General features: G+C 63.5%; 4 protein-coding genes and 1 long non-coding RNA gene across 9 annotated transcripts; 4 read left to right on the top strand and 1 right to left on the bottom strand.

Moving 5' to 3' along the window:
• Positions 1-44: 44 nt before the first annotated feature.
• Positions 45-3032, top strand: MAF1 (MAF1 homolog, negative regulator of RNA polymerase III). Of its 3 annotated transcripts, XM_008159697.3 has the most exons (8): positions 47-434; positions 1073-1199; positions 1308-1436; positions 1516-1681; positions 1813-1934; positions 2016-2135; positions 2272-2400; positions 2523-3032. In XM_008159697.3, exons 2-8 carry the CDS (start codon positions 1117-1119, stop codon positions 2542-2544), a joined length of 771 nt encoding a protein of 256 aa, XP_008157919.1. In that variant the 5' UTR covers positions 47-434; positions 1073-1116; the 3' UTR covers positions 2545-3032. The 3 variants fall into 3 exon arrangements, with proteins under 3 accessions (XP_054564338.1, XP_008157919.1, XP_054564337.1); XM_054708363.1 differs by lacking the exon at positions 2272-2400 and having other exon boundaries at positions 45-434; XM_054708362.1 differs by lacking the exon at positions 1073-1199.
• A 117-nt stretch (positions 3033-3149) lies between these two features.
• On the top strand, positions 3150-12363 carry WDR97 (WD repeat domain 97). Its single transcript, XM_054708484.1, has 23 exons — positions 3150-3276; positions 3453-3583; positions 3735-4363; positions 4462-4583; positions 4760-5450; positions 5773-5915; positions 5999-6235; positions 6788-6878; positions 7074-7206; positions 7292-7473; positions 7672-7732; positions 7895-8044; positions 8137-8382; positions 8462-8587; positions 8689-8772; positions 9269-9397; positions 9507-9983; positions 10084-10281; positions 10385-10506; positions 10598-10760; positions 11016-11500; positions 11847-11908; positions 12023-12363. The coding sequence occupies exons 1-23, from the start codon at positions 3150-3152 to the stop codon at positions 12223-12225; spliced, it is 4992 nt and encodes a 1663-aa protein (XP_054564459.1). The 3' UTR covers positions 12226-12363.
• A 3463-nt stretch (positions 12364-15826) lies between these two features.
• Positions 15827-18178, top strand: HGH1 (HGH1 homolog). The gene is made up of 6 exons (XM_008159740.3): positions 15827-16585; positions 16656-16756; positions 16880-16978; positions 17173-17264; positions 17343-17465; positions 17548-18178. The coding sequence occupies exons 1-6, from the start codon at positions 15954-15956 to the stop codon at positions 17725-17727; spliced, it is 1227 nt and encodes a 408-aa protein (XP_008157962.2). The 5' UTR covers positions 15827-15953; the 3' UTR covers positions 17728-18178.
• An 834-nt stretch (positions 18179-19012) lies between these two features.
• On the bottom strand, positions 19013-22105 carry LOC103302695 (testis-specific serine/threonine-protein kinase 5-like). Of its 2 annotated transcripts, none has more exons than XM_028136632.2 (8): positions 21671-22105; positions 21012-21119; positions 20641-20843; positions 20495-20550; positions 20117-20249; positions 19920-20035; positions 19432-19566; positions 19013-19350 (listed from the first exon to the last, which is right to left on the bottom strand). In XM_028136632.2, the coding sequence occupies exons 1-8, from the start codon at positions 21872-21874 to the stop codon at positions 19076-19078; spliced, it is 1230 nt and encodes a 409-aa protein (XP_027992433.2). In that variant the 5' UTR covers positions 21875-22105; the 3' UTR covers positions 19013-19075. The 2 variants fall into 2 exon arrangements, with proteins under 2 accessions (XP_027992433.2, XP_008157961.2); XM_008159739.3 differs by having other exon boundaries at positions 19014-19353.
• Positions 22106-22209: 104 nt separating this feature from the next.
• Positions 22210-23983, top strand: LOC129147220 (uncharacterized). 2 transcript variants are annotated; one of them, XR_008554566.1, is made up of 3 exons: positions 22210-22913; positions 23406-23562; positions 23731-23983. It is a non-coding gene; the product is annotated as an uncharacterized LOC129147220 (long non-coding RNA). The 2 variants fall into 2 exon arrangements; XR_008554567.1 differs by lacking the exons at positions 23406-23562; positions 23731-23983 and adding an exon at positions 23051-23235.
• Positions 23984-24891: the final 908 nt, after the last annotated feature.

Raw genomic sequence — 24891 nt, 5'->3', positions numbered from 1 at the left:
ACGTTCCCAATGGCTCTCCGAGCTCTCGATCGCAGCGGCTGGAGCCGGCCATTCAGAGGCGTGGGGCCGGGCCTTGCGGGCGCTTGTTGTTGTCCGGCCGGAGGAGGCAGAGGTCGGTCGGTCGCTAGCTCGTTAGCTGGGGCGATCTGTGGCGGTCGGCGGGCAGGTCCATCGCGATTGTCGGGCGTCGTGCAGGGGCGAGGTTATGTCGCGGTGGCAGCCCGGATCGGCCGGCAGGGCCGGGAGTAACGGGATGTCGCCGCAGAGCTTCTTCCTCCGGATACAGTGCGGCCCGAGTGGAGGCCGCGGCGCCGCCCTCCGATCCTGAGGATCCCGCGCTGCCCGGAGCCCGCACCGCCTTCTCATCCGCATCGACACCAACCGACCTGACCCGGCCTGGCTCTGCCCGGCCAGATAGAGCGTAAAGCAAGCAAGTAGGTGTCCGCCCTGTGCTCGGCGTCGTATCGGGGCCTCCAGAACTACAGACCCCAGCAGGCCTCGCGCCGGCCCCTGCGCATGCCTGGGGTGCACGGCCTTCTGGGATTTGTAGTTCGCCGCGGCTAGGCTGGGGTTCCACTAGGCCCTGCCGGAAAGCGGGCGCTGCGGGCCGTTCCGGGGCCGTGAGCTCTCCCTCCGTTCCCGAGGAAGCTAGGCACACTTTGGAGAACAGAGGAGCCTACAGGTTTCCTCTTCCCCTCGCTAGCAGCCCGCAGAGCAGGGAAGAGCGCGTAGTCCAGGTGACCTCAAGCCCGAGCCCCAGGTGTCCGGGTTCCAAACCGGGATGGGGAGTGTTAAGGAAGAGACGAACCCAGCAGTCTTGGGGTGAGCAGGGTCTCTCTGGGCCCCCAGCCTGACCGCAGGACTCCAAAGAGGTACAGGGGGTGTGGCCGAGCTGGGGCCTGGACTTGCCACTCTCCGGTAACAGGATCTCATCGCCTGCTGCCAGTGCCTGGGCCTGGGAGCAGGCTGTGGGAGGGGCCTAGCTTGTTTACCTGGGCTTGGTTTACCGGAGAGAAGGCTGCAGGTGAAGGGCCTGGGGCCAGATACCCATGGAGTGGCCTCCTGTCCTCAGGGCAGCACTAGCCCCTCAGAGCACAGGACGCCCTCCCCAAGGACATGAAGCTATTGGAGAACTCAAGCTTTGAGGCCATCAACTCACAGCTGACTGTGGAGACTGGAGATGCCCACATCATTGGCAGGTGAGGGTGGGGCTCTAGGAGCTGAGGTCCCAGAGCTCCCTCTGCCCTGGCCCTGAGTGGAACCTGGGGGTGGCATGCTCCACGGTCCCACCTGTATCCACCGTGCAGGATCGAGAGCTACTCGTGTAAGATGGCAGGAGACGACAAGCACATGTTCAAGCAGTTCTGCCAGGAAGGCCAACCACACGTGCTGGAGGCCCTGTCCCCGCCCCAGACCTCGGGCCTCAGCCCCAGCAGGTGAGCCTGGGCAGGGCCTGCCCACCGGGGGCTGTCGGGTGCAGGGCAGTGCTGGGCTGACACTTGTTTCTCTGTGCAGACTGAGCAAGAGCCAAGGTGGCGAGGATGAGGGCCCCCTCAGTGACAAGTGCAGCCGCAAGACCCTCTTCTACCTGATCGCCACGCTCAACGAGTCCTTCCGCCCCGACTACGACTTCAGCACGGCCCGAAGCCACGAGTTCAGCCGGGAGCCCAGTCTCAGCTGGGTGAGGGTTGGGTGGGGGAAGGACTCCCCAGCCCACAGCTATTCACACTGTCCTCCCCATTTTTAGTGGCCCCTCACCCAGTCCATGCCTGCTGTCCTGGCACCTAGTCAGCTGAGCTGTGCCCATCCTAGGTGGTGAATGCAGTCAACTGCAGCCTGTTCTCGGCGGTGCGGGAGGACTTCAAGGCCCTGAAGCCACAGCTGTGGAATGCAGTGGACGAGGAGATCTGCCTGGCCGAGTGTGACATCTACAGGTGGGCTGGCGTCCCTGCAGGTGGGTGCTGGGTGTGTGTGGCACCTGGGGCCTCACACCCATTCCACTTCACACTATCCAGCTACAACCCGGACTTGGACTCTGACCCCTTTGGGGAAGATGGCAGCCTCTGGTCCTTTAACTACTTCTTCTACAACAAGCGGCTTAAGCGGATTGTTTTCTTCAGCTGTCGCTCCATCAGGTTGGCGTCTGTCCTCCCCCTCTCCCCCCCCCCCCCAGCTTCCTGTGAGGCCCACCCCACTCCTGACTCTGTCCCCTCTGGGGGCAGCAGCAGGCCAGGGTGGGCAGTTCTAAGACTGCTTCCCCACCTCCCCCAGTGGATCCACGTACACACCCTCAGAGGCAGGCAATGAGTTGGACATGGAGCTGGGGGAGGAGGAGGAGGAGGAACTCAGAGATGGAGGCAATGAGGGCGGATCCGAGGAGACCAGCCCCATGGAGGACAGGTGTGTGAATGTGGTGGCAGAAGGGCTCTCTGGAGCGTGGGGTGGGCAGGACAGGGTGGGGCCCTCTGCCTGGTCTCCCAGGTGTTAGCTCCTCAAGGCCACTGTGTGCCCCCTCTGCCCAGAGTCCCCGTGATCTGTATGTGAGGAGGAGAAGCAGAGGCCCAGCTTCATCCAGCGTCAACCAGTGCCTGGACTTGCTCACCTGAGCGGCCCCAGGGCCTCCCCAGCAGCTGGCCAGACCCTGGCACGGCTCCAGCTCCAGCGCTGCCCACCTCGCCCTTTGGTTCCAGCCTATGGATGGCCACTCACCCCACAGGCTCTGCTGCCCACATTGTGGCTGGACTGGACAGACAGCACGGGGCCTGGTGGGAACAGCCACTGCCCTGCCCGAACGAACTGCCGGCGGCGGGACAGCTGGACCACAGAGTTTATTTTTGTATTTTGTACCTGGGCCTGCACACTCCAGCCCAAAGGGCCTGAGACCCAGCAAGCAGGCCCTGGCCGTCGTCCTCCCCGGCGTGGGCCGCCCTCGGTGCCCACCTGTACCCTCACCTCGCCCACCGGGCAGCGTGCACTGAGTGTCACTTTGCTGCAGCTTGTTTGTTTCCAATAAAAGTTTGTGACTTACTGTGGACCTGGGCTCTGTGTGGCTTGGGGGCGGGGCCTGCGTGGGGGCGGGGCTACGTCCCCCGGTATCCTAGCAACAGGCAGTAGGGGCTGTTAAGCCGCCTGGACCTGCAGCCGCCAAAATGGAGGCGGATGTGCCCGAAGCAAGCAAACCCTTTTCAGTAGAAGGCACTTACCTGACCCTGGACCTAGGCCTGTATGACACGGACAGCGATGAAGACCCGGACCCCGGGCTGCTCGAAGAAAACGGTGAGCTGGCCAGGCCCTCCCTCAGGCGCGATTTCAGCCGGGAACCCGAAGCGCCTCGGGCCGCCCCTCACCCACGGGGCCTCCAGAAGGACCCCGGCTGCCCGCAAGCTCCTGGGGAGGGGGCCCGGGGCCACACAGTGACGGCGACGTGACGGCGCTCCCCCACCGGCCCGCAGAGCTGTCGTTCTCGAAGCTGGTCCCGCACATCTTCATGCGGAGCTCCTGGAGGAGAAGCACGACCCCCAGGACCCGCGCCCACCAGCTGTGGCTGCTGCTGCGCAGAAGCCTCCACAGCTTCCTGGAAAAGGTGTCCGTCTGGAAGCTTGTCTCCTGGCCTGGGGGCTCCCCGGGGTCCCCAGCAGGGTCCCAGCCAATCCTCTGGGCTCCCCTAGGCGGGGCCCCTTCCCTCCCCACTCCCCCAAGTGGACTGACGGCCTGCCCACCCGGCCTGCCCGCAGGAAAAGAAAGCCCAGCTGCGCGTGGCGCGCCTGACGCACGGACTGGAGCCCCTGCGCCGCCTGGAGGTGGTGGCCGGGCTGCGCTCGGTGGCGCAGGACCCGGTGGGGAGACGCTTTGTGGTGTTGGACGGGGCGGGCTGCCTGCACCTGCACCGAGAGGACGGCTGGGCGCTCGGGACGCTGCCGGCCCCCGTGGCACTCACGGGGCTGGTGGCTGTGCTGGGCCCGCTGGGCTCCATGAGCCGCTTCGTGGGCTGGGGCCCCGCAGGGCTGGCCATCCTGAAGCCAGACCTCAGCCTGCTGTGGCTGAGTGAGCCCAGAGTGGGCAGGCCGCCCCGCCGCCAGCCCATATGCTGCCTGCCGGTGCCGGAGCTGGGCCTGCTGCTGGTGGCGGAGGCGGGCGGTGGTCTGGCGCTCTGGAAGTTCCGTTTGGGGGGTCGCTGCCTATTGCCTTGCGGGCCCTCGCTGCAGCCTCAGTTAAGCTCCACGGGTGCACTCACGCGTCTGGCTCTGGGGCCCCTGTCTCCCAACTACGTCCCTCGCTGCTTCGCCGCCTATGGCTCGGCTGTGCTCACCTTCAACCTGCACACCTGGACTGTCATAGATGTGCGCCAGGATCTCCACAAAACGTGAGGGGGGCCCAGGGAGTCGGGGGAGGGAAAGCCAGTTGGGCAGGGGCGCAGAGGCTCCCAGGAGGCGATGCTGAGTCCGCCGGGCCTTCCCCCAGCACCATCTCGGACCTGGCGTACTGCGGGGCGATGGAGGCCATGGTGACTGCGTCCCGAGACAGCACGGTGAAGGTGTGGGGGGCTGACTGGCAGATCCGGATGGTGTTCGTGGGCCACACAGGTACACCCCGCCCCTGTGTCTCTCCAGGCCCCGCCTCTCTCCACCCAGCCGGAAAGAGCTCTGCGCTGTCAGAATCTCGGCCATCTCTGGCCAAGCTTCTCTCTACCGGAACCCGAGCTGGTGGTTTCCCTTCTCTCAGTCCCTGGTGCACCCGAGTGACACGCGCCCTCCTGCAGGCCCGGTGACAGCGATGGCCGTGCTCCCCAACACGTCCCTGGTGCTGTCCGCCTCTCAGGACGGGACGCTTCGCACGTGGGACCTGCAGGCGGTGGCTCAGGTGGGCGAAGTGTTGCTGAGCTGCTGGGGCCAGGGCACGCGGTCAGAGAGCGTGCACTGCCTGCTGGCGCCCGCCAGGCCCGGCTGGCCGGTGTTCTCCCTGCGCGCGGGCAGCGTGGAGCTGTGGTGCCTGCGCGAGCTGTACTCACCACTGGCGCAGCTGTCCGCGCCCGTCCTGCACCTGCAGGTGGCGCCCGAGCTGCCCCTGTCGGCGTACCTGCCCCCTCGCCTCGTGTGCGCCTGCTCCGATGGCTCCGTCTACCTGGTGAGCCCCGAGACCGGGCGCACGGTGAGCGCGCTGCTGCTCGGGCCCGAGGACTGCGCCGCCGCCGTGGCCTACTGCCTGCCGCGCGAGGTGCTGTGGCTGCTGACGCGCGCGGGGCACCTGGTGCGGGCCAACGCGGCGCGCAGCCCCATGCGCGTGGTGCTCCGCCGGAGCCCGGGGCCGCCCCCGGCGCCCCGGCCCTGCTGCCTGCACCTCTACAGCCACCTCACGGACCCGAGCAGCGCGTTCAACAGCTGGGAGATGGTGCGCCAGCACAAAGGTGAGCTGGGCCGCAGCAACATCCAAACCTGGAAGGACAAGAACAGGTAGGTTTGCCCGGCCGTTGTGGCTCAGCGGTTGAGCGTTGACCCAGGAACCAAGAGGTCGCAGGTTCCGTTCCCGGTCAGGACACAGGCCCGGGTGGCGGGCTGGATCCCCTGTGGGGGGCGTGCAGGAGGCAGCCGATCCATGATTCTCTCTCGTTGATGTTTCTATCTCTTCCTCCCCTCCTTCTCCCGCTAAAAAACCAATAAAAACATTTTTTAAAAAGAATGTATATTAAAAGAAAAGAACAGGTAGGTTTCGGAGCCAGTGAGGGCCGGGCGGGCCTGTAGGGGCCTGGTCACCGCCATTGCATGTCGCCTGCAGGTACCTGCCCGTGGTGGGGCACACGGATGGCTCCCTGTCGGTGCTCCACTGGCACACATCGGAGCCCACCTTCCATACAGAGGCGCACAGCCCGGGCCCGGTCACCGCCATTGCATCCACCTGGAACAGCATCGTGTCCTCAGGTCAGTACCCCCTCCCGCTCCCCCAGAGCCGGGATCCCCTTCCCTGCGCAAAGGCCCAGCGCTGGCTCCGCCCCACCCGGTAGGCGGGGACCTGACGGTGAAGGTGTGGCGCGTGTTCCCCTACTCGGAGGAGAGCCTGAGCCTGCTGCGCACCTTCTCCTGCTGCCACCCCGCCCTGGCGCTGTGCGCGCTCGGGAGGAACATCATGGTGGCCTTCGAGGACCCCGACAGCGCCACCTACGGGCTGGTGCAGTTTGGCCTGCACCACAGCCAGCGCTACGACCACCGGCCCCAGGACGACCACTTGGACCACATCACTGGTGAGGGGGCGGGGCCGGGGGCGGGGCCGGGTGGTGGTTCTTTTTTTAATATAAATATATTTTTTTAAAATTGATTTCTTGCCCTAACTGGTTTGACTCGGTGGATAGAGCGTCGGCCTGCGGACTGGAGGGTCCTGGGTTCGATTCCAGTTGAGGGCATGTACCTTGGTTGCGGGCACATCCCCTGCGGGAGGTGTGCAGGAGGCAGCTGATGGGTGTTTCTCTCCCATCGATGTTTCTAACTCTCTATCCCTCTCCTTTCCTCTCTGTAAAAAAATCAATAAAATATATTTTAAAATATAATAAAAATAAATAAATTGATTTCACAAGAGGAAGGGAGAGGGAGAGAGAGAGAGGAACATTAATGATGAGAGAGAATTATGGATCGGCTGCCTCCTGCACCCCCCAACTGGGGATGGAGCCCACAACCCGGGCATGTGCCCTTGACCCGAATCGAACCCGGGTCCCTTCAGTCTGCAGGCCTAGGCTCTATCCACTGAGCCACACCTGCCAGGGTTGGCCCTGATTCTTGACTCCGAGCCTCGCCCCCAGGCCTGTGCTGCTGCCCCACACTCAAGCTGTACGCCTCCTCCAGCCTGGACTGCACCATCCGGATCTGGACCTCAGAGAACCGCCTGCTGCGGTGGGCTGGGCCCTGATGCTGGAGTGAGGAGGGAGGGCCTGGCTGGGAGCCTGGGGACAGCCAGCTGGGCTCCCCTCCCTCGCCCCCAGCAGAGTCTAGCGGCTGAACGGGGAGAGAGCCTCTTGCCTCCCCCACCTCCCTGTACTTCCTGCTCTTTGGAGCAAGCCTGGCCTCATGCCCCCGACCCCCCCATAGACTCCTGCAGCTGAACGGAGCGCCTCAGGCTCTGACCTTCTCCAGCAACAATGGGGACCTGGTGCTGGCCCTGGGCCCCCGCCTCTGCCTGGTCTCCCACAGGCTCTACCTGCCCACGACCTACCTGGTGAAGGTGTGCGGGGAGCCCAGGGTGTGCGGGCGGGGCTGCTGCGGGCACACAGCCTCCCAGCTGGGCTCCAGCTCCTTTCCCTGCGCAGAAGCTGTGCCAGAAGGCCCCCGACGGGCTCGACGACCCCCCGCTGCCGCTGACCAGCCAGGAGTCGCTGACGTCAGTCCAGCTGCAGAGGCTGGCCAGCCTGCACGGGGTGGCCAGCCTCCGGTCAACCAGCAGGCCTGCCGAGCCAGCCTGGAGACTCCCACCCAGCTGCCCCGGCTCAAGGTCTGACTGCGTGCCCCCAGGGTCCCAGCACCAAGTCCCAGGGCTCCCAGGCACCCGGGGCCACCTCAAGCCTGTCCCAGCCCTGGCACCCCCCTCCTGTCCCCTGTGCCCCCGCAGGGGCCTGGCCACCCTCCTGAATGACTGCCCCGGCCTCAGTGCAGTCCCGCTCAGTGTGCCTCCTGTCGTCTCTGTCTACAGCTCGGCCTTGTCTTTCATCCACCGCTGGACGGCAGTACCTCAGCCGCCGCTCTTAAAGGAGGTGGGGTGGGTCCTGACCCCCTCCCCACCCCAAGGCCCAGCCCTGCCCCCTGCCCAGGCTTGGGCCACATCCCTGGGGCAGGCCTGGGATCCCTGTGGTTCTCTGGGTAGCACATGGCAAGACTCTGGGAAGAATGGGCTGACCTCTGACCCCCTGCCCCAGGACCTGGAACCCTTATGTGCCCGGAACCAAGACCTTCAAGAGCTGAGACGGGGTGAGGTGGTGCCAGCAGCCCGGGCCCCGCTCTCCTGGCAGCAGCAACTGGAGGCCTTTGACGACTACTTGTATCTGATCTACGGCCCGTCCCTGCTGGTGGGTGGGGTGCTTCCCCGACCCAGCCCCGACCCAGCCCCTTCCTCCTTCCTGGGGCTCTGACCACCCCCTGCCCTGCCTGCACCCCCCAGGGCATGCATCCCAGGACAGAGTCCCAGCAGTGGATCAGCATGGCAGTCACCGGGGAGAAGAGCGGGGATGTGTCCACCCTGCCGAGTTCCACCCCCAGTCTGGTGAAGGCTGGGGTCTGCACTGACTCCCCTAAAACGCTGCCCCCACGGGACTGGGGGGCCCTGAGCCTGCGCTTCGCCCACCCTCCCCGAGTCATCGTGCCCATTCCACCCACCCACCAGCGGGTACACAGCCGGGCATCCCAGGTGAGGCCTCCCACCCCTGCCACCCCTTTGCCCCGGCTGCAGGACCCTGCCCCCCACCCTGACTCCTCCCATGCCCCAGCTGCTGGCCCGCTCCTCCCTGAGCTCCTGCCTGGGCCTCAGCGTGGACCTGCAGCTGCAGTCGGAGCAGCTCCTACAGGGGAGGCCTGCGGCCCCAGATGCACCGTCTTCCCACCTGAAGCACAGGGTGAGGGGCCTAGCCAGGTGGGATGCTACCCCCCACCAGGGCAGAGCTGCAGGGGGGGCACTGAGTCCCCGCTGGGCTCTGAGCCCCTGGCCCGTCCCCAGGTCCCGCTGCTGCTGGAACGGCGGCCCAAGGAGCTGCTCTCTAACCTCGGGGGCTTCTTTCCTCCTGCTATTCAGCACCTCAAGGTGAGACCCCCCCCCAGAGGCCCTCCCTGCAGGAGTCACCCTGATGTGCTCCCCATCATCTCTCTTTTGCTAAAAAAAAAACTTTGTATTGATTTCAGAGAGGAAGGAGAGGGAGAGATAGGAACGTCCATGATGAGAGAGAATCATGGATCGGCTGCCTCCTGCACGCCCCGCACTGGGGACCGAGCCCACAACCCGGGCACGTGCCCTTGACCAGAATCGAACCCGGGACCCTTCGGTCTGCAGGCCAATGTTCTATCCACTGAGCCACACTGGCCTTCCTGTGGCTTAGTGGATAGAACACGGGGCTTCCCCTGATTCCTGAAGGCTCTCTCCACCTGTCTGTGTGTGTTGTGTGTGTGTGTGTGGGGGGGGGGGCGTTCAGCGCATGGAGACCTGGCAGGAAGCTGGGCGGGTGGCAGGCGCCCTGCCCAGACCGCCCCTGGAACAGGGCAGAATCCGGGTCCTCGCCTGCCAGGCTGCACTCTACCCCTAGAACCTGCCGAGGCCCGTCCACTTCCCAGGCTGGATCCCCAACTCCTCGGTGCTGCAGCAGCTGTGGTTGCCCCAGGAGGTCAGCGGCCTGGGGGCCCTCCCTCAGCTCGCCGACCGAAGCCAGTCCAAGGCAAGGGGTGGGGCTGGGGCTCGCCTGTGGGCAGGGGAGGGCTCTGCAGCTGGGGGGGGGGGGAGGTTGCCACTCGTGCCAGTGGCTAGTGGTGCCGTCCCCTCTGCAGCCAGCGGGCAGCCAGGAGGACCTGTGGCTGCTGCGGGGCAAACGGCCCCACACCAGGAGCCAGATCCAGTGGTCGGGCGAGGAGGGGGACGAGGACCAGGGGCTGGACCTGGAGCTGGACTGGACCTTGGACTACCAGAGCCCCTCCCCGGAGCTCTCCCAGGAGCTGCTGGCGTCCGAGAAGCTGCCGGGGACGCGGGCGAGCATCCCCAGCCGGGCTGCGGCGATCGGACCGGAGAGAGAGGCGCAGCCCGCCGTGGTCACCACCCCCCTCCACGCCACCACCCGGAGGTTCGAGTCCCTGGTCAAGAGACGCTCCCAGGAGGGCATCTCCAGGACCGAGACCTTTTTGCGCCGCCACCGGTACCGCCGCGGGCACTCCCTCTGGGAGCTGCGCTACGGGCACCTGCCCAGGTTCCTGCGTTTCTTCGTCATCCAGAACTGGTTCAAGAAGCTGTTCCCCATCTTCACCCTGGAGGTTCGGGGAGCAGCGGGAGGGTGGGGGGGGGCGCCTGAGAAGCTGGTTGGGGGAAGGGGGAGTGGCGCAGGGGCAGGGCCTCAGCGCGCGGCCCTTGCAGGCGTACCCCGAGGTGGGCACGGTGGACGGCCTGGCCTGGTGGTTCATGGACCTGCTGAGGGAGGTCTCCTGGGAGGACCGCGCGCACATCCTGCGGGCGCTGCTGAGGCTGCTGCCCGAGATGAGCAAAAGCCTCTACAAGAGGCTGCAGGAGATCCTTCTGTACCTGCTCAACCTGGAACAGCCCCCCAACCTCCAGGTCCGCCCCCCCGCCCCGCCCCGCCTCGCCCCGCCCCGCCCCGCCCCGCCCTGTCACGCTCCAGGCCGGCCCCACAAACCACCCTCGTGTCTGTCGCGCTCAGGAAAGGGCCCAGAAGCAGTTCGTGATGCTGGCCCTGCAGCTGCAGCTGGCCTGCTCCCTGGAGTCCCGCGAGGTGGTGCTGGAGCTCATGTCCTACCTGCTCTACTCGCCTGCCTCCTGCCGGTGAGGCCGCCCTCCGCCCGCCCTCCTCGCCCACAGGGGTGGGGGAGGCGGGAGCCGGGGCACGGGGATGAGCCGCCCTCCCCTGTCACAGGCCCGAGCTCAAGAAGCTGCTGGACGGGCTGGGCCTCCAGGACCCGGAGGGCTTCCTGTTCAGGGAGATGTTGACCTGGGTGCAGGACCTGGACCTGCACTGCAAGGCCGTGCTGCGCAGCTGCTGCTCCCAGAAGCTGGAGGAGATGATCCACCTCCTGAAGGTGGGGGGGGGGGGGGCGGGGGGGGCAGGGGGCAGGGGAGGGGCCTGCCAGTGGAGCCTCTGGCCTTCTCGCCCAGGGCTTCCCCAGGGGCAGGGGAGAGCCAGGGGCCTGGCCTTGCTCTAGGTCCCCGGCACCTGTCTTCCCGTCCGCCTCTCTCGGGATCTCCTGCTCCTTCCTGGGAGGGAGCCTGCAGCGGGTCCGGCCGGGGCCGGGAGCAGCACCCTGACCCGTCCTCCCCCGCCTCCTCCCCCGCAGATAGAAGCCTTGCAGCCATCGGTTGCCAAGTTGTCGGACGTGCTGCCCAAGGTCTCGGAGACGGCGCTGTCGCAGACCCTCTCCGTGCCGCCCTCGGCCCGCTCGTCCACACTCTCCGCCGGCTCCTGGGCACCCTCGCAGCTGGTCCTGCCCAAGGAGCTGGGCCCCGTGGCCCTGGACCCCCAGACCCAGCAGCTGGTCTCCATCAGCCGCACCCACCGCACGCTCTCCGAGAGCCTGATACCCTTCTCCTCCGTGCCCGACGTCCACGTGCGCTCCTCGGCGCCCGACGCGCTGCCGGAACGCCCGCTGCCGCTGGAGCAGACGGACTGGTCGCGGTCGAAGATGCTGGACCTGGGGCCGATCGACGCCCTCAACTTGTTCTGCGAGCAGAAGCGGAGGAGCTGCCTGCTGGAGGAGGCAGGGGACCAGGGGACGCCCAGACTGCCGCCCAACGCCGTGGTGCCGCAGCCCCGCGATCACGTGTGAGCGGCTGAGGGCGCCGGGCATGGGCTGGGGCAGGGCCCACAGGGGAGTGGCTGGGAGCCTGGCTCAGTCAAACCCACCTTCTTTTTTATTTTTATTTTTTTAAATGTATTTTTATTGATTTCAGAGAGGAAAAGAGAGGGAGAGAGAGAAACATCTCAATGATGAGAGACCGTCATCGATTGGCTGCCTCCCGTACGCCCCCTATTGGGGATCAAGTCCGAAACCCCCAAGGCATGTCCCTCTTGCCTGGAGTCGAACCCGGGTCCCTTCAGTCAGCAGGCCGATGCTCTACCCACTGAGCAACACGAGCCAGGGCTCACACCCACCTTCTTACCACCCTAGGCTTGACCCCATTCTCAGGCTCCAGGAGACCAAGCCCCAGCAATCTGCCATGAGACTGAGGGGTGAGTGGGGACAGGGGTAGAGATTGGACCCTGAGCTCCACCCCACCCCCACCCCATCCTGGGTCCCACGGGGCCTCAAGCTCCCCCACGGCCTCACTGCCCTGATGACCCCAGGCTGGATGCTGGCCCGGCACCCGGAGGGCCTCACCCTCCACGGCTCCATCCGGACGCTGAAGCTGCCGCTGCCTCGGGTGGACCTGCGGCCTTTCCCCTTGGACTGGCCCAGGCCCGCCCGCCCGCTGCCGCCCCTGCTCCTGCGGCCCGCCCTGCGGCGCTACTTCCTGCCAGACCTTGCAGACCCGGACTTCTTCGGCTGACCTGCTGGCGACCTTGGCTGGACCCCGTTCCCAGCCCCCGCCCCTGCCCTCCAGCACAGGGACAGGACACAGCTCTCCGCCCGGCTGTCCGCCCCTGGCCAAGACCGGGGACTGGAATAAAGTCCAGCCGGCAAACTGGATGCCGCGACCATCTTTGGGGGCCCCCAGGCAGGCAGGGAGGTCTGGCGGGTGGAGTGGGTGGGACAGGGTCGGGGCTGTGGTCAGCCCCTGGTGGGCCGGACCTGTGTGGGTTCGTCCCTGCTCAGGCATCAGCTGACATTTCTCCGTCAGTTACTGAGGGCAAGAAGGGAGGGCGGACTGCAGGCCAGCGGTGGCCAGGTGTTCTGGGGAGGAGAGGGTCTGGATGGCACCAGGTGTGGGTGCGCTGTAGTCTTTTTTTTTTTTTAATATATTTTTATTGATTTCAGAGAGGAAGGGAGAGAGAGAAACATCAATGATGAGAATCATGGGTCGGCTGCCTCCTGCATGCCCCCCACTGGGGATCGAGCCACAACCTGGGCATGTGCCCAGACCGGAAATCAAACTGTGACTCCTGGTTCATAGGTCAACGCTCAGCCACTGAGCCACGCCGGCCTGGCAGGGGCTGTGGTCTTTGGATGCCGGTGAAGCTGGGAGTCTGTTGGCACATGGTTCCCTTTAGGCTAAGAAAGAAGAATTGCTGAAGGGGCTCCACCTGTCTCATCCAAAAAGCAATGAAAGGGGCAGTGTCCTCAGGACCCTTGAACTTACCAGCAGGGGGCAGACTTGATCTGCGAAGTGCAGGGTCTGGAAGGTCTTGCAGGGACTCCAGGGCACACCGGCGACCTGGCCCGCTGGGGAAGGGCCTAGTCTGGCGTTCACACCCTTCGGTTGGGCTGCCAGGGCAGCAGTTTCTTTCCTGTGAGTTACGGCTGGCCTCCCACCCCTTCGCCATGGGGCTGCTGGGTAGAGGGTTCTCTTGAGGCCAAGCAGGGCCGGGAGTGCCAGCCTGCAGAGCTGCAGGGCGCAGCCATTGTAAAAGGGGGTTTGTGCGGCCTACGGTGGTCTGCCTCTATGGTTTTCATGGTTTAAATGATAAAATCAACAAAAGCTTTTAAAATTAAAAACATGAGCCCTGGCCAATGTAGCCCATTGGTTAGCGTGTTGACCCATGCACTGAAGGGTTGAGGGTTCGATTCCCCATGGAGGGCACGTACCTGGGTTGCAGGTTCAATCCCTGGCCCCGGTTGGGGCTGTGTGGTAGGCAACCAATCGATGAGCATCTCTCACATCGATGTTTCTCTCTCTCCCCTCCCTCACTTCCACTCTCTACACATCAATGGAGCCCTAACCGGTGTGGCTCAGTGGATAGAGCGTCGGCCTGTGGACTGAAAGGTCCCAGGTTCGATTCCGGTCAAGGGCATGTACCTTGGTTTCAGGCACATCCCCAATAGGGGGCGTGCAGGAGGAGGCTGATCGATGTTTCTCTCTCATCGATGTTTCTATCTCTCTATGCCTCTCCCTTCCTCTCTGTAAAAAATCAATAAAATATATTTTAAAAATAAAATAAATAAAAAATAAAAATCAATGGAAAAACTATTCTCAGGTGAGGATTAACAAAAACAATACCAAAAAACAAACAAACAAACAAAACAACCATATGAGAAAGCAGGGCAAGTGTAAACAGGTAAAAAAACCCCACTAACCATAAATAAAAATATTAATATTTTAAAATACATATCAATATGCAATTATTTTTAAATTAAGAAATCTGTTAACTGAAATATAGCATTAAGAGTGAAAAGGCAGGCCACATGTAACTAAAAATGACTCACCTCCAAAACATAGAACTTCTACAAATCAATAACAAGAAAAATCACACAACCTGATGGAAAAAAATTGTGCAAAAAGCCAGAATGGGATTTTCACTATAGAAGTCGAAATAGAAGAAAAATGTTTACTCCACTTCCTGTGTGATCTTAGGTGAGTTACTGTAAGCCTCAGTTTCCCCATCTATGAAAGGGGGACACCTCACAGGACTGCTGTGAGGATGAAATGAATCAGTACATCTCAACACGTAGGACCAGCTCAGCACAGGGCATGCAGACAGAAAACGAAGCTGGACCCTTCCTCACATTATTGACAGGAGAAACCTTCAGACGATTTGAGTATTGGAATGTAGGAATAAAACTACAGATGTACCAGAAGGTACCAGAACACTTAGAAGGGAAAGATAGACATATTTGCTGAATAAAAAAATGGACTGACGCTCAACCACTGAGCCACGCCAGCCTGGCCAACTCTTGTAATTTTAACTTTAAAATTATTATTTTTTTATTTTTACCTTTTCATTTATCTTGGAAATATTTAAAGCTCCCTAGCCGGTGATTTCTGTCAACACTTCTGGACTACAAGTGGGCCCTGAAGGTGCACATTTTTGTCTCAAAAGTGCCCACCAGAGGGCACCATTTACCTATGTGAGCCACAACACCCCACTTCATTTCCCGAGACACCTGCTTTTATGGGCTAGATCTGTGTGTGGGGAGCATAGAGTTCCCTTGGCAAGGAGGGCACCCTCTTCCTCAGCTCCCAAGGGACAGGTTACGTTGGGATGGCGGCTGTGGAGTGCCCTTCTCATGGGTCTGCGTCCGGGGCCAATCCCAGCTCCTGGGCCTATTACCTACAGGCGTCAGGGGCGTGCTGTTGCCCGAGAGTGGCTCTCCTGGGCGTCACTGATCCTAGGGGTATCATCCTAGCCCTCCGTGTAGATAAAAATAATATCAATTTTTTTATATAAAATATATTTTTTATTGATTTTTTTACAGAGAGGAAGGGAGAGGGATACAGAGTTAGAAACATCGATGAGAGAGAAACATCCATCAGCCGCCTCCTGCACACCCCCTACTGGGTATGTGCCCGCAACCAAGGTATCGAACCCGGGATCCCTCAGTCTGCAGGCTGACGCTCTACCCACTGAGCCACACCGGTTAGGGCAATATCCATCTTTTAAGAGACTTGTAACCATGTAAAGGTAAAGTACATAACAAATAACCCACGACAAAGGATAAATGGGGGAAACCTTATAATAGGAAAGAAGAGAGGTCTCCCTAGCTGGTTGGGCGCAGTGGATAGGGCGTCGGCCTGAGGACCGAAGGGTTGGGGTTCGATTCCAGGCAAGGACGCAGGCGGCCCGATCCCCAGTAGGGGGCGTGCAGGAGGCAGCCAATCCATGAGTCTCTCTCCTCATTGATATTTCTCTCTCTGTCCCTCTCCCTTCCTCCCTAGAATCAATAAAAAGTATATTTTAAATATATAATATATAAAAATGAAAACATATGAACAAAACGGGGTTAGGCTAGGAATGCAAGGCAAGCTGATGTCATTGATCGTCTCTTCCAGCGAAGATGGGCCTCTGCCCAGTCCAAGATGGGAGAGGCATGTGATGTCAGCCACCAGGGGCTGGCGGCTCACCCAGGGGAAGGTGCCATAGAGGAGCCCCAATGTCTGTGCCTAAAGGAGCCCCAAGGCCCCGTCCTCCCACCCAGCTGGCCGCTTCCGGCCGGCACCCAGTCCCACAATGCTCCGCGCCTCGGCGTAGCCCCGCCCCACACGCTGGCCCCGCCCTTTTCACAGAGTCCTCGGCCTCGGATTGGTCTCCAGGGCTTCCGTGTTCCTGGTGGGCGGAGCCGTGGACCCAGGGGCGGGGCGGGGCGCACAGACCCGGGCTGAGCTTCCCGGGCGATCGCGAGATGCGGGGAGGCTCGGGGGAGGCTGCGGCGGACGCGGTCTCGCGGGCCGGCGGCGTTGGCACCGCGGGGTCGCTGACTCCGGAGGCGGAGGCGGAGGCGGCCGAGCTCCTGCCCTTCCTGGCGCCCGGCGCGCGGGCGGACTTGCAGGAGGCGGCGGCGCGGCACGTGCTGGCGCTGACGGGCTCGGGGCCGGGCCGGACGCTGCTGGCTGGGCAGGCGGCGCTCCTGCGGGCGCTGGTGGAGTTGGCGGCGGCACCCGCCCCGGCCCCGGCCCGCGACGCCGCCCGCGCCCTCGTCAACCTGGCCGCCGACCCCAGCCTCCACGAGTCGCTGCTGGCGGCTGCGCCCGGGCTGCCCGCCCGCTTGCTCGGCCGCGCGTTGGACCCGCAGTGGCCCTGGGCGGAGGAGGCGGCCGCCGTGCTGGCCAACCTCAGCCGCGAGCCGGCGCCGTGTGCCTCGCTGATGGAGGCGCTGACGGCCGCGGAGCCCGGGGAGGCCGGCCTGGAGCGGCTGGTGCGCGCGCTGTGCACGCCCGGCTACAACGCCCGCGCGCCCCTGCATTACCTGGGGCCAGTGCTCTCCAACCTCAGCCAGCGTCCCGCGGCCAGGGCCTTCCTGCTGGACCCGGACAGGTGAGCCCCATGAGGCCCGCGGGGAGGCGGGGAGTGAGCAGGGGCAGCACTGAGTGGCCCCTCCCTTCAGGTGCGTGGTCCAGCGGCTGCTGCCCCTCACCCAGTACCCAGACTCCACAGTGCGCAGGGGCGGGGTCGTGGGGACGCTGCGAAACTGCTGCTTCGAGCACCGTGAGTGGTGGCGGCAGGGTGGGGGGGGGGGGCATTGCGGTGGGAGGCAATGGAGGGGGAGACTGAATTCTAGGGCCCCTCTAGACTGGAGTGGCCCCCATCCCTGTCTCTTACCCCCTCCAGGACACCACGAATGGTTGCTGGGGCCCGAGGTGGACATTCTCCCCTTCTTGCTACTGCCCCTGGCCGGGCCTGAGGACTTCTCCGAGGAGGAGATGGAGCGTGAGTGGCTTAGGTGGAGCCTCAGGCTTGGCAGGAGGGGAGGACAGTAGTGGGAGGGGGAGGAATTGTCCCCATCAGGGCCCCTTCTGAAACCTCCTAGCGCGAGTGGCTGAGCACAGATGGGGCTGACAAAGGGGGGGGTCTGGCCTGGTGGCCCAGCACCGCGACCCAGGGACTCGCACCTTCACCCCTAGGCCTGCCCGTGGACCTGCAGTACCTGCCGCCAGACAAGCAGCGGGAGCCTGACGCTGACATCCGGAAGATGCTCATTGAGGCCATCATGCTGGTGAGCAGGGGTCCCGCCGCGGGAACCCCGCCCCCCAACACGTACACTGACATCTGGCTAATGTCTGCTCTCTCTCAGCTGACGGCCACAGCACCTGGGCGGCGGCAGGTGAGGGACCAGGGAGCCTACCCGATTCTCCGAGAGCTGCACGGCTGGGAGCCTGAGTCTGATGTGCGGGGGGCTTGTGAGAAACTCATCCAGGTGGGTGCAGCGCTGGGGGGAGGGGAGGGGTGGGCATGCCCACGGCGTGCCAGCGCCTGCTCACCTGCCTCCGCGGCTGCAGGTGCTTATTGGGGATGAGCCGGAGCGTGGCATGGAAAACCTGCTGGAAGTGCAGGTGCCTGAGGATGTGGAGCGGCAGCTGCAGGAGCTGGACCGCCGGGAGCGGGAGCAGCGGGAGCGGGAGCAGCGGGAGCAGGAACTATCTCCAGAGCCACACGCGGAGGGGGCTGCCCCCACCTGAGGCACCTGCACAGACCACTGCCAGGCCCACCTTGACGAGCCCATCAGACCAGGCCGTCCTGCAGGCCTCTGGGTCACTTTGCTCCGAGGCTGTGCCCTCCTGAGAAGCAGAGCTACACTTAAGCTCTGGGCTCGTGCTGAGGGCTCTAGGGCTAAGGCCCCTTAGACATTGGAGGGTTGCGGGCACCTCCCTGTGCCCTGTTGCTTGAGCAGAAATGCAGCTGGTGCCTGGCCAGCGTGGTTCAGTGCTTGAGCATTGACCTATGAACCAGGAGGTCGCGGTTTGATTCCCGGTCAGGTCAGGGCACATTGAGCCTGGGTTGCGGGCTCCATCCCCAGCATGGGGTGAGCAGGAGGCAGCTGATCATGATTCTCTCTCATCACTGATGTTTCTCTCTCTCGCTCCCTCTCCCTTCCTCTCTGAAATCAATAAAAATATGTATATTTTTTAAGTGCAACTTGTTCGGAGGAGCTGGCCAGGTCCTGTGGCTCTCAGGTGCCTCCAGCGGGATGGTCCGGGAGCCACGCACCTCCTCCCCAGCCCGGTGGTGGTGGGCCTGGACATGGCAGCCTGAGAGGCCAGCGGGCGCTTCCCAGTCCCAGGGTTCCCACCGGGGTCCAGGCCTAGGCAGGTGTAAGCAGTGCTCCTTCCTGCCAGTCCCACCCACGTCCCTCCACCTGGGCCCTCTGCTGACCCTCAGCCTCCGGCCTGACCTGAGACCTTCACCAGCTGCAGGCTGTCCCTGGGCTCTCCTAGAGCTGCCCCCTGCCCCCGCCCCCCAGCCCGTCCTTGGAGCACTCGCGGGGTGCTGCCTCCCCTCCATCCTCTCCCCCTTTCCACTTGACCCAGACCCTGTTCTTCCCGCAGCTCCCCACCAGCACAAGACCGAGTCCCCCCTCCTCCCCCATGGGTGGTCCCCCTGCTTTGCATCCTCCAAGTGGTCACATGGGCGGTCAGTGTGGCCCTCACCCTCTATATTCCCTTCCTGGGCTCTCACCACATTCAGTGCCATCTGGTGCATAGCACCCAAGTACTGCCCCCCAGGCCCGGGCACCCTGGTGCTGTAGCCCAGCAAGACTCCCCCGGGGTCCCCAGCACTGCCACCCTCATGTCCTCTGTCCCCTGCTGTTCCCCAAGCCACAGGTCTGCTCCACCCGTCCTGGCCCCTGGAGGCCAGTGCTCACGGGTGCCTGGTGTCTCCCCCTCCCGCCGTTAAAGCTCTGGCCTGTGGGCGTGTGGACTTCTCCCTAGTTCAGGAGGCTCCCCAGTTCCCCCAGGCCGCTGGTTCACACCTCGGCTCCACAGAAGAAACGGTTTATCTGGCCTCCACCCTGTCCACGCACTGCCCTCAGCTGACCAGGTGGTGCCCCAGCGCGCTCCTGAGGGCGCTGGGGGCCCACAGCGAAGGGGGCCGCCTGGAGACGCCCACCCCGGGGCTGGCCTTCGCCATGCTCTGGAGCCCCACCCCAGCAGAGGCAGACCACGCCCCTCGGCTAGGGCGGGCCCCTGGGGGCTGGGGCGCTGGGCCAGAGGCACTCTTGGGGGTCCCCTGCTGCTGGGGGCGACGCAGCTGCAGAAGAGGCCTGGTGGGGTCGGAGTCCTCTCTGGGCTCCGCCGGATTCTCTGCTGGGGACGCATTGGGGGGTCAGGCTGGGCGCTGAGGGGCAGCCAGCCCTCCCGCCCGCCCCTCGGGCACCGCCCCACCTGGCGCCGCGCCCAGCACCGCGCGGAAGAGCGCGGGCGGGGCGGGCAGCATCCAGCGGTGAGCGGCCACCTGCTGCAGGTCCGGGCGCGCGCATGGGCGCAGCTGGAGCAGCGCGCGGATCAGGTCCTGGCACTCTGGGGGCGAGGACTCACGGCTGCAGCGCCTGCCCCCTCGCCGCTGCCCTCTCGCCTCCCCCGCCCAGCTGGTGCTCATCCCCCGCCAACAGTTAGGGCAGCTCGAAGGTGTCAACTGAACCCCCCGCCCCCCGTCACTGAGGGAGACAGGCACGGAGCCGGGCAGCCTGCCCTCGGCTTCCAGTTTAGGGTGGCCTCCCCTCCCGCAGCTTCCCCCTCACCAGCGGGCGGGAGGGGTGGGGTGAGGGGTGCCCGGTGAGTCTGACCTCTGTTACCCTCTTCCTGGCGCAGAATGGCCCCGCCGGCCCGGGTCTCCCGCTGGGACTGGGGCGGGACCGGGGCGACGGGCTCACCTGGGGACAGGCCGGGCGGGAAGGCGGGGCCCCGGCGCATCAGGAGCAGCATGCGGCGCGGCCGGCGCTCCTTGAAGGGCAGCTTTCCGGTCACCATGGCATAGAGGATGACACCTCTGGGGGCGGGGGCTCTTCGGGCCCGCCCCCCGCCCCGCCCCGGGTCCTGGCCCGCCGGGGTGCCCGCGGGGCACACTCACAGGCTCCACAGGTCGGCCCGCTCCCCGTTGTACTTCTTGCTCATGAGGATCTCGGGCGCCGTGTAGGCCACGGAGCCGCAGAAGGTGCTCAGCAGCGCGTTCTTGAGCGCCGACTGGTTGGCGAAGCCGAAGTCTGTGCAGGGGGCCGGGGGCGGGGCCGGCGGGGCAACGGGGAGGGGGGTGAGGGAGGTGGGCATGGGGGTGGGGGTGACTGCAGGGTGGCTGTAGGCAAGGTGGGGGGCAGGCCTCCTGGGAGGGTGGAAGGTCAAGCCAGTCTGGAGCAGACCAGTGGCGGCTGGGGGCCTCCGGCAGGTGAGTGAGTGTCTGGGTCAGCAGTCAGCACCGGCCCGGGCCAGGTGGGAGCTGGGCTGCGCTCACCTGTCAGCTTCAGGAACCCTTGGTCATCCAGCAGGATGTTCTCGCACTTCAGGTCCCTGCGTGGGGAAGCGCAGGTGGGGCTGGGCCTGGGCTCAGTGGGCCGCCTCTCTGTGCAGGCAGGGGTGGGCCGGGGCGGGCGCCCTCACCGGTGCACGACGCCCGAGCTGTGGCAGTGGGCCACGGCGCTGACCAGCTGCCAGAACAGCCTGTGGGCCTCCTTCTCCTCCAGCCCCGGGCAGCGGCGGCGGTCCGACACCGTGTTGATGTGTTCCAGCAGGTCGCCGCGGCCGGCCAGCTCCAGGACCAGGTAGGCACGCTGGCTGTTGTGGTAGGTCTCGTACAGCTGCACCTGCGGGACCCCACCCGCCTGCTAGCACCCCAGGAAGGGACCGTCCGGTGCCCGAGACTGGGGTGCCGGGATGGGGAAGGAGGCAGGCCTGGGTGGGCGGCGGGCATGGCGAGGGCTGGCGCAGGGGGTGGGCGGGATGGGGTCAGACATCCGGGGGTCTCTGCCTACCACATTCAAGTGCTTGTAGGTGGCGTTGAGGGACGAGATCTCTCGGGGCAGGAACTTCTGGGCGAACTCCACGGGGGCCTCGGCAGTAGAGACGATCTTGATGGCCACCTGTGGGGTGGGTGGGAGCGGCTGTGGGCGGACCCCAGGGCAGGGGGTGACGGGGCAGGTCCCAGGTCCTTTGTGCACAGTGCCGACATTGGTGTGGGGGGGAGGGGGTAAGCCAGGGGTCCTCAAACTTTCTAAACAGGGGGCCAGTTCACTGTCCCTCAGACCGTTGGAGGGCCGGACTACAGTTTAAAAAAAAAACTATCAACAAATTCCTATGCACACTGCACATATCTTATTTTGAAGTAAAAAAACAAAACGGCAAAAACGCCCGCTTGTGGCCCGCGGGCCGTAGTTGGAGGACGCCCGGGGTAAGCAGAGTCCTGGGAGACAGCGCCGACCTTTTCCTCCCTCCTGTCCGGCACTTCCTCGGGGATCGAGAACTCCAAGTGGTCAGCCAGCCTGTGGGAGGCTTGGCCTCCAGGGAGGATGTGGGATTGATGGGGAGAACGCCGAGCGCTGGGAGGAGCCTGAGAAGGGTTAGGATGGGGCCCACGAGGGCTGGGTCGGAGGACACCCCGAGCCCTGGGCCCGGGAGCAGGCGGCTGCCTTACCATGCTGTGGCGCTTGCCCCGCAGGTCGGAGGCCAGCCTGGGGTTGTGCTGCATGCGCTCCTGCGTGGCGTAGGCCAGGTAGACTCTGGAGAAGGCCCCGGAGCCGATCTTCTTGGACGAGAGCAGGTAGCCCTTGTCCCTGCACTCACGCACCTGGGCCATGAAGGTTCGCTGGTCCGGCTTCCGCCTGCCGTTGCCCTTCATGGAGGGCAGGGCGCTGTGGACGGAGCTGGGGCTGTCCAGCTCTTGGGAGGGGAAGGGGGAGGGATTGGCAGAGGCCTGACTTGTGTCTGAGGAACTGGGGTGACAGGGTCGCAGGAGGCCAGTCAGGACCTGCACCCCCTCGCGGCTTTGGGAGGCTTTGCTGGGACTGGGGCAGAGGCAGGGGAGTGGCCAGGGCTGAGAGCTCAGGGTGGGGACTGAGGCTGTGGGGAGGGCCAGCTCTGGGGAAGAAGGGAAGGTTCTAGAAGGAAGGGTTCTAGAACTGCACCTGCATTGTGCCCTCAAAGGGGGTGCCCTTCTGTCCCCAGCACCTCCTGTCGAGAGCATCTTGCTGAGACCAGCCCTGCCCTGTCCTGCGTAGGGGCCCCCTCTGTGGTGAGAACCCCTGAGGGCTAGTGTCAGGGGGAAAGGACAACACTTGCCAGCAGCTGTCTTAACTGCACCCCTTGTCCTTTGGGAGGGCCCCAGGCTGGCAGCCGGGGGAGGGAGCACTGGCCTTCTTCTGCTGAGGCCCGGAAGCTTCTCCTGCCCAGCAAAGGCCCCCGGAGCTCTCTGCAGACTCAAGGACACAGCCCCAAGGAAGTGTGGCGCCCTGGGCCCACCCCAATCCCTGCAGCTTCCGGAGAGAGCAGCCAACATGACCCTGCCTTCTCCTGCCCTCGAGAGTCTCCTGTGAGCACTGTGAGCAAAGGGAGTAGCAGGTGACATTTATTGAGTGCCTACTGCATGCCAGGTGCCGTGCAAAGCGGCCATCGTAGGCGCACCTCCCCCCTCATAGCACAGACCACACCTGATGTGCCTGACCCAGGAGGCAGGCAGTGCACATTCAGGACCTAAAATCGGAGCATAGCCAGGTGATGCCCATTTTACAGGTGACAGGACTGAGGCCCCAATACGCAGTCTCTCTGCCATGAACTGGATGGCACGGACGGAGGACGGCGGCTCTGGGAGTGTCCCACAGGGCCTGGGCGTGGTGGAGCTGGGTATCCGTGGACCTGACTGTCCCCCACTGGGACTCCTGGTAGGTGGGGCGTGCCTGCTGCAGGGCAGGCCTGGGAATGCTCTGCCTGGGAGGCCAAGGCTAATTTTTCATCCCTGTTGGACTGGGAGCTGTTTGGGAGCAAGGCTTGTGTTTGCTACTCCCTTACTCACCCACAGCCTATGTCTGGAAAATTGCCTAGAACAGCGGCCGGCAAACTGCGGCTCGCGAGCCACATGAGGCTCTTTGGCCCCTTGAGAGTGGCTCTTCCACAAAACACCACGGCCTGGGCGAGTCCATTTTGAAGAAGTGGCGTTAGAAGAAGTTTAAGTTTAAAAAATTTGGCTCGCCAAAGGAATTTCAATCGTTGTACTGTTGTTGACCCTGCTGACTAATGAGTTCGCCGACAACGGGCCTAGAATATAGCAACTGTGGATAAACTAGCTGGTTTGTTGCCGCTTGGAGGTGAGGAAAAGAGCAGCCACTCCAGGATTCCAAGCAGAGGGCTAACATGTTTTTGTTTTTGTTTTTCAGGGAGGAAGGGAGAGGGAGAGAGAGAAACATCAATGATGAGAGGATCCTTGATCGGCTGCCTCCTGCACGCCCCGTACTGGGGATGGAGCCTACAACCTGGCATGTGCCCTGACCACGAATCGAACCCTGACCTCCTGGTTCACGGGTTGATGCTCAGGTGAAGCACACCGGCCGGGCCAGGGGGGATTTAAGATGGGGTTGCCACTCGGGGGTTGGAAGGTGTGGAGAGGGGCCCTGTCTAGCGCTAGAGCAGCACAAGGGGAAAATGTGGGGGTCCGGCCAAGGGTGGCTGCGCTACTGCCCTCTCACCTTCTGCTCCCACCAGGGCCCAGGACACACTGGAGGCCAGCAAGTCGGTCCCCAGCCTCAGCCACCCTCCTTCTGCAAAGTCCGTCTTACCCTCCTCTTGCTCTGCACCCTAGGTCACCCCTCCATTCCAGGGACGTGCACTGAGCACCCAACGCAGGCTGGGCAAAGAGCAGATATGGGCCTGTCGTAGAGCTGACGGTGTGGAAGGGAGATGGGCTTAGCCATTTAATAGAAGTTAGATGACACCTGTGCTAGTGCTGGGCAGTGTGTGTGCGCTTGGGGACTGGAGTCTGGCTGAGTTGGGGAGGGGGCGGGGCCAGCAGGGCAGGCCGGGCACTGGCTACGGGGAGCATGGGCAGGGCTTCTGCAGGAGAGCAGGCCGTCCAGCCTTGAGCTTGGGAGAAGCCTCCTGTCCATCCCTGGCAACTTCCACATGTCCTATTTGACCTCTCCCCTCGAGCCAGTTGGGGGGTTGGGGTTGGGGTTGGGGCTCTTTCTGAGGTGCCAGCCCCATCTGTCAGCACCTCACTCAGCCATCTGAGTTCTGTCCCGTCCCTACAAAAGAAACAGGCTGGCCTGGCTGGCGTGGCTCAGTGGTTGAGCATCGACCTATGAACCAGGAGATCACGGTTCAGTTCCCGGTCAGAGCACATGCCTGGGTTGCATGCAACCAATCAATGATTCTCTCTCATTATCGATGTTTCTCTCTCCCTCTCCCTCTTTCTCTGAAATCAATAAAAAATATATTAAAAACAAAAGAAACAGCCGAAACCGGTTTGACTCAGTGGATAGAGCGTCGGCCTGCGGACTCAAGGGTCCCAGGTTCGATTCCGGTCAAGGGCATGTACCTTGGTTGCGGGCACATCCCCAGTAGGGGTTGTGCAAGAGGCAGCTGATTGATGTTTCTCTCTCATTGATGTTTCTAACTCTCTATCCCTCTCTCTTCCTCTCTGTAAAAAATCAATAAAATATATATTAAAAAATAAAAAATAAAAACAAAAGAAACAGGCTGAAGTCCTCTCTGTGGAAGAATGCCCCTCCCCTCACTGTTAAGCTGCCACCTGCCCTCATATTGGAGCCCCACTTTGCCACCTTGTCCCCTCGCCCACAGCTCTCTGCAGACACTTGTTGCACCCTGGATGTCCTGCCGCTGACCACTTCCTTCTCCAAACGTGCT

This window comes from Eptesicus fuscus, chromosome 19 (assembly GCF_027574615.1).
Source record: "Eptesicus fuscus isolate TK198812 chromosome 19, DD_ASM_mEF_20220401, whole genome shotgun sequence".
NCBI lineage: Eukaryota > Metazoa > Chordata > Mammalia > Chiroptera > Vespertilionidae > Eptesicus > Eptesicus fuscus.
The sequence above is the reverse complement of the archived record's forward strand: the minus strand, read 5'-3'. Positions and strand labels throughout refer to the sequence as shown.

Coding starts and splice junctions, on each gene's coding strand:
- MAF1 (XM_008159697.3), top strand. CDS start 1,117: ATGAAGCTATTGGAGAACTCAAGCTTTGAGGCCATCAACTCACAGCTG. Junction 1,200..1,307: donor GATGCCCACATCATTGGCAG/GTGAGGGTGGGG, acceptor TCCACCGTGCAG/GATCGAGAGCTACTCGTGTA. Junction 2,401..2,522: donor ACCAGCCCCATGGAGGACAG/GTGTGTGAATGT, acceptor CCCTCTGCCCAG/AGTCCCCGTGATCTGTATGT.
- WDR97 (XM_054708484.1), top strand. CDS start 3,150: ATGGAGGCGGATGTGCCCGAAGCAAGCAAACCCTTTTCAGTAGAAGGC. Junction 4,584..4,759: donor GGTGTTCGTGGGCCACACAG/GTACACCCCGCC, acceptor GCCCTCCTGCAG/GCCCGGTGACAGCGATGGCC. Junction 10,761..11,015: donor AGATGATCCACCTCCTGAAG/GTGGGGGGGGGG, acceptor CCTCCCCCGCAG/ATAGAAGCCTTGCAGCCATC.
- HGH1 (XM_008159740.3), top strand. CDS start 15,954: ATGCGGGGAGGCTCGGGGGAGGCTGCGGCGGACGCGGTCTCGCGGGCC. Junction 16,586..16,655: donor TTCCTGCTGGACCCGGACAG/GTGAGCCCCATG, acceptor CCCTCCCTTCAG/GTGCGTGGTCCAGCGGCTGC. Junction 16,757..16,879: donor AAACTGCTGCTTCGAGCACC/GTGAGTGGTGGC, acceptor TACCCCCTCCAG/GACACCACGAATGGTTGCTG.
- LOC103302695 (XM_008159739.3), bottom strand. CDS start 21,874: ATGAAGGGCAACGGCAGGCGGAAGCCGGACCAGCGAACCTTCATGGCC. Junction 20,844..21,011: donor CCTACAAGCACTTGAATGTG/GTAGGCAGAGAC, acceptor GGGGTCCCGCAG/GTGCAGCTGTACGAGACCTA. Junction 19,567..19,919: donor CCCGCCCGGCCTGTCCCCAG/GTGAGCCCGTCG, acceptor CCTCGCCCCCAG/AGTGCCAGGACCTGATCCGC.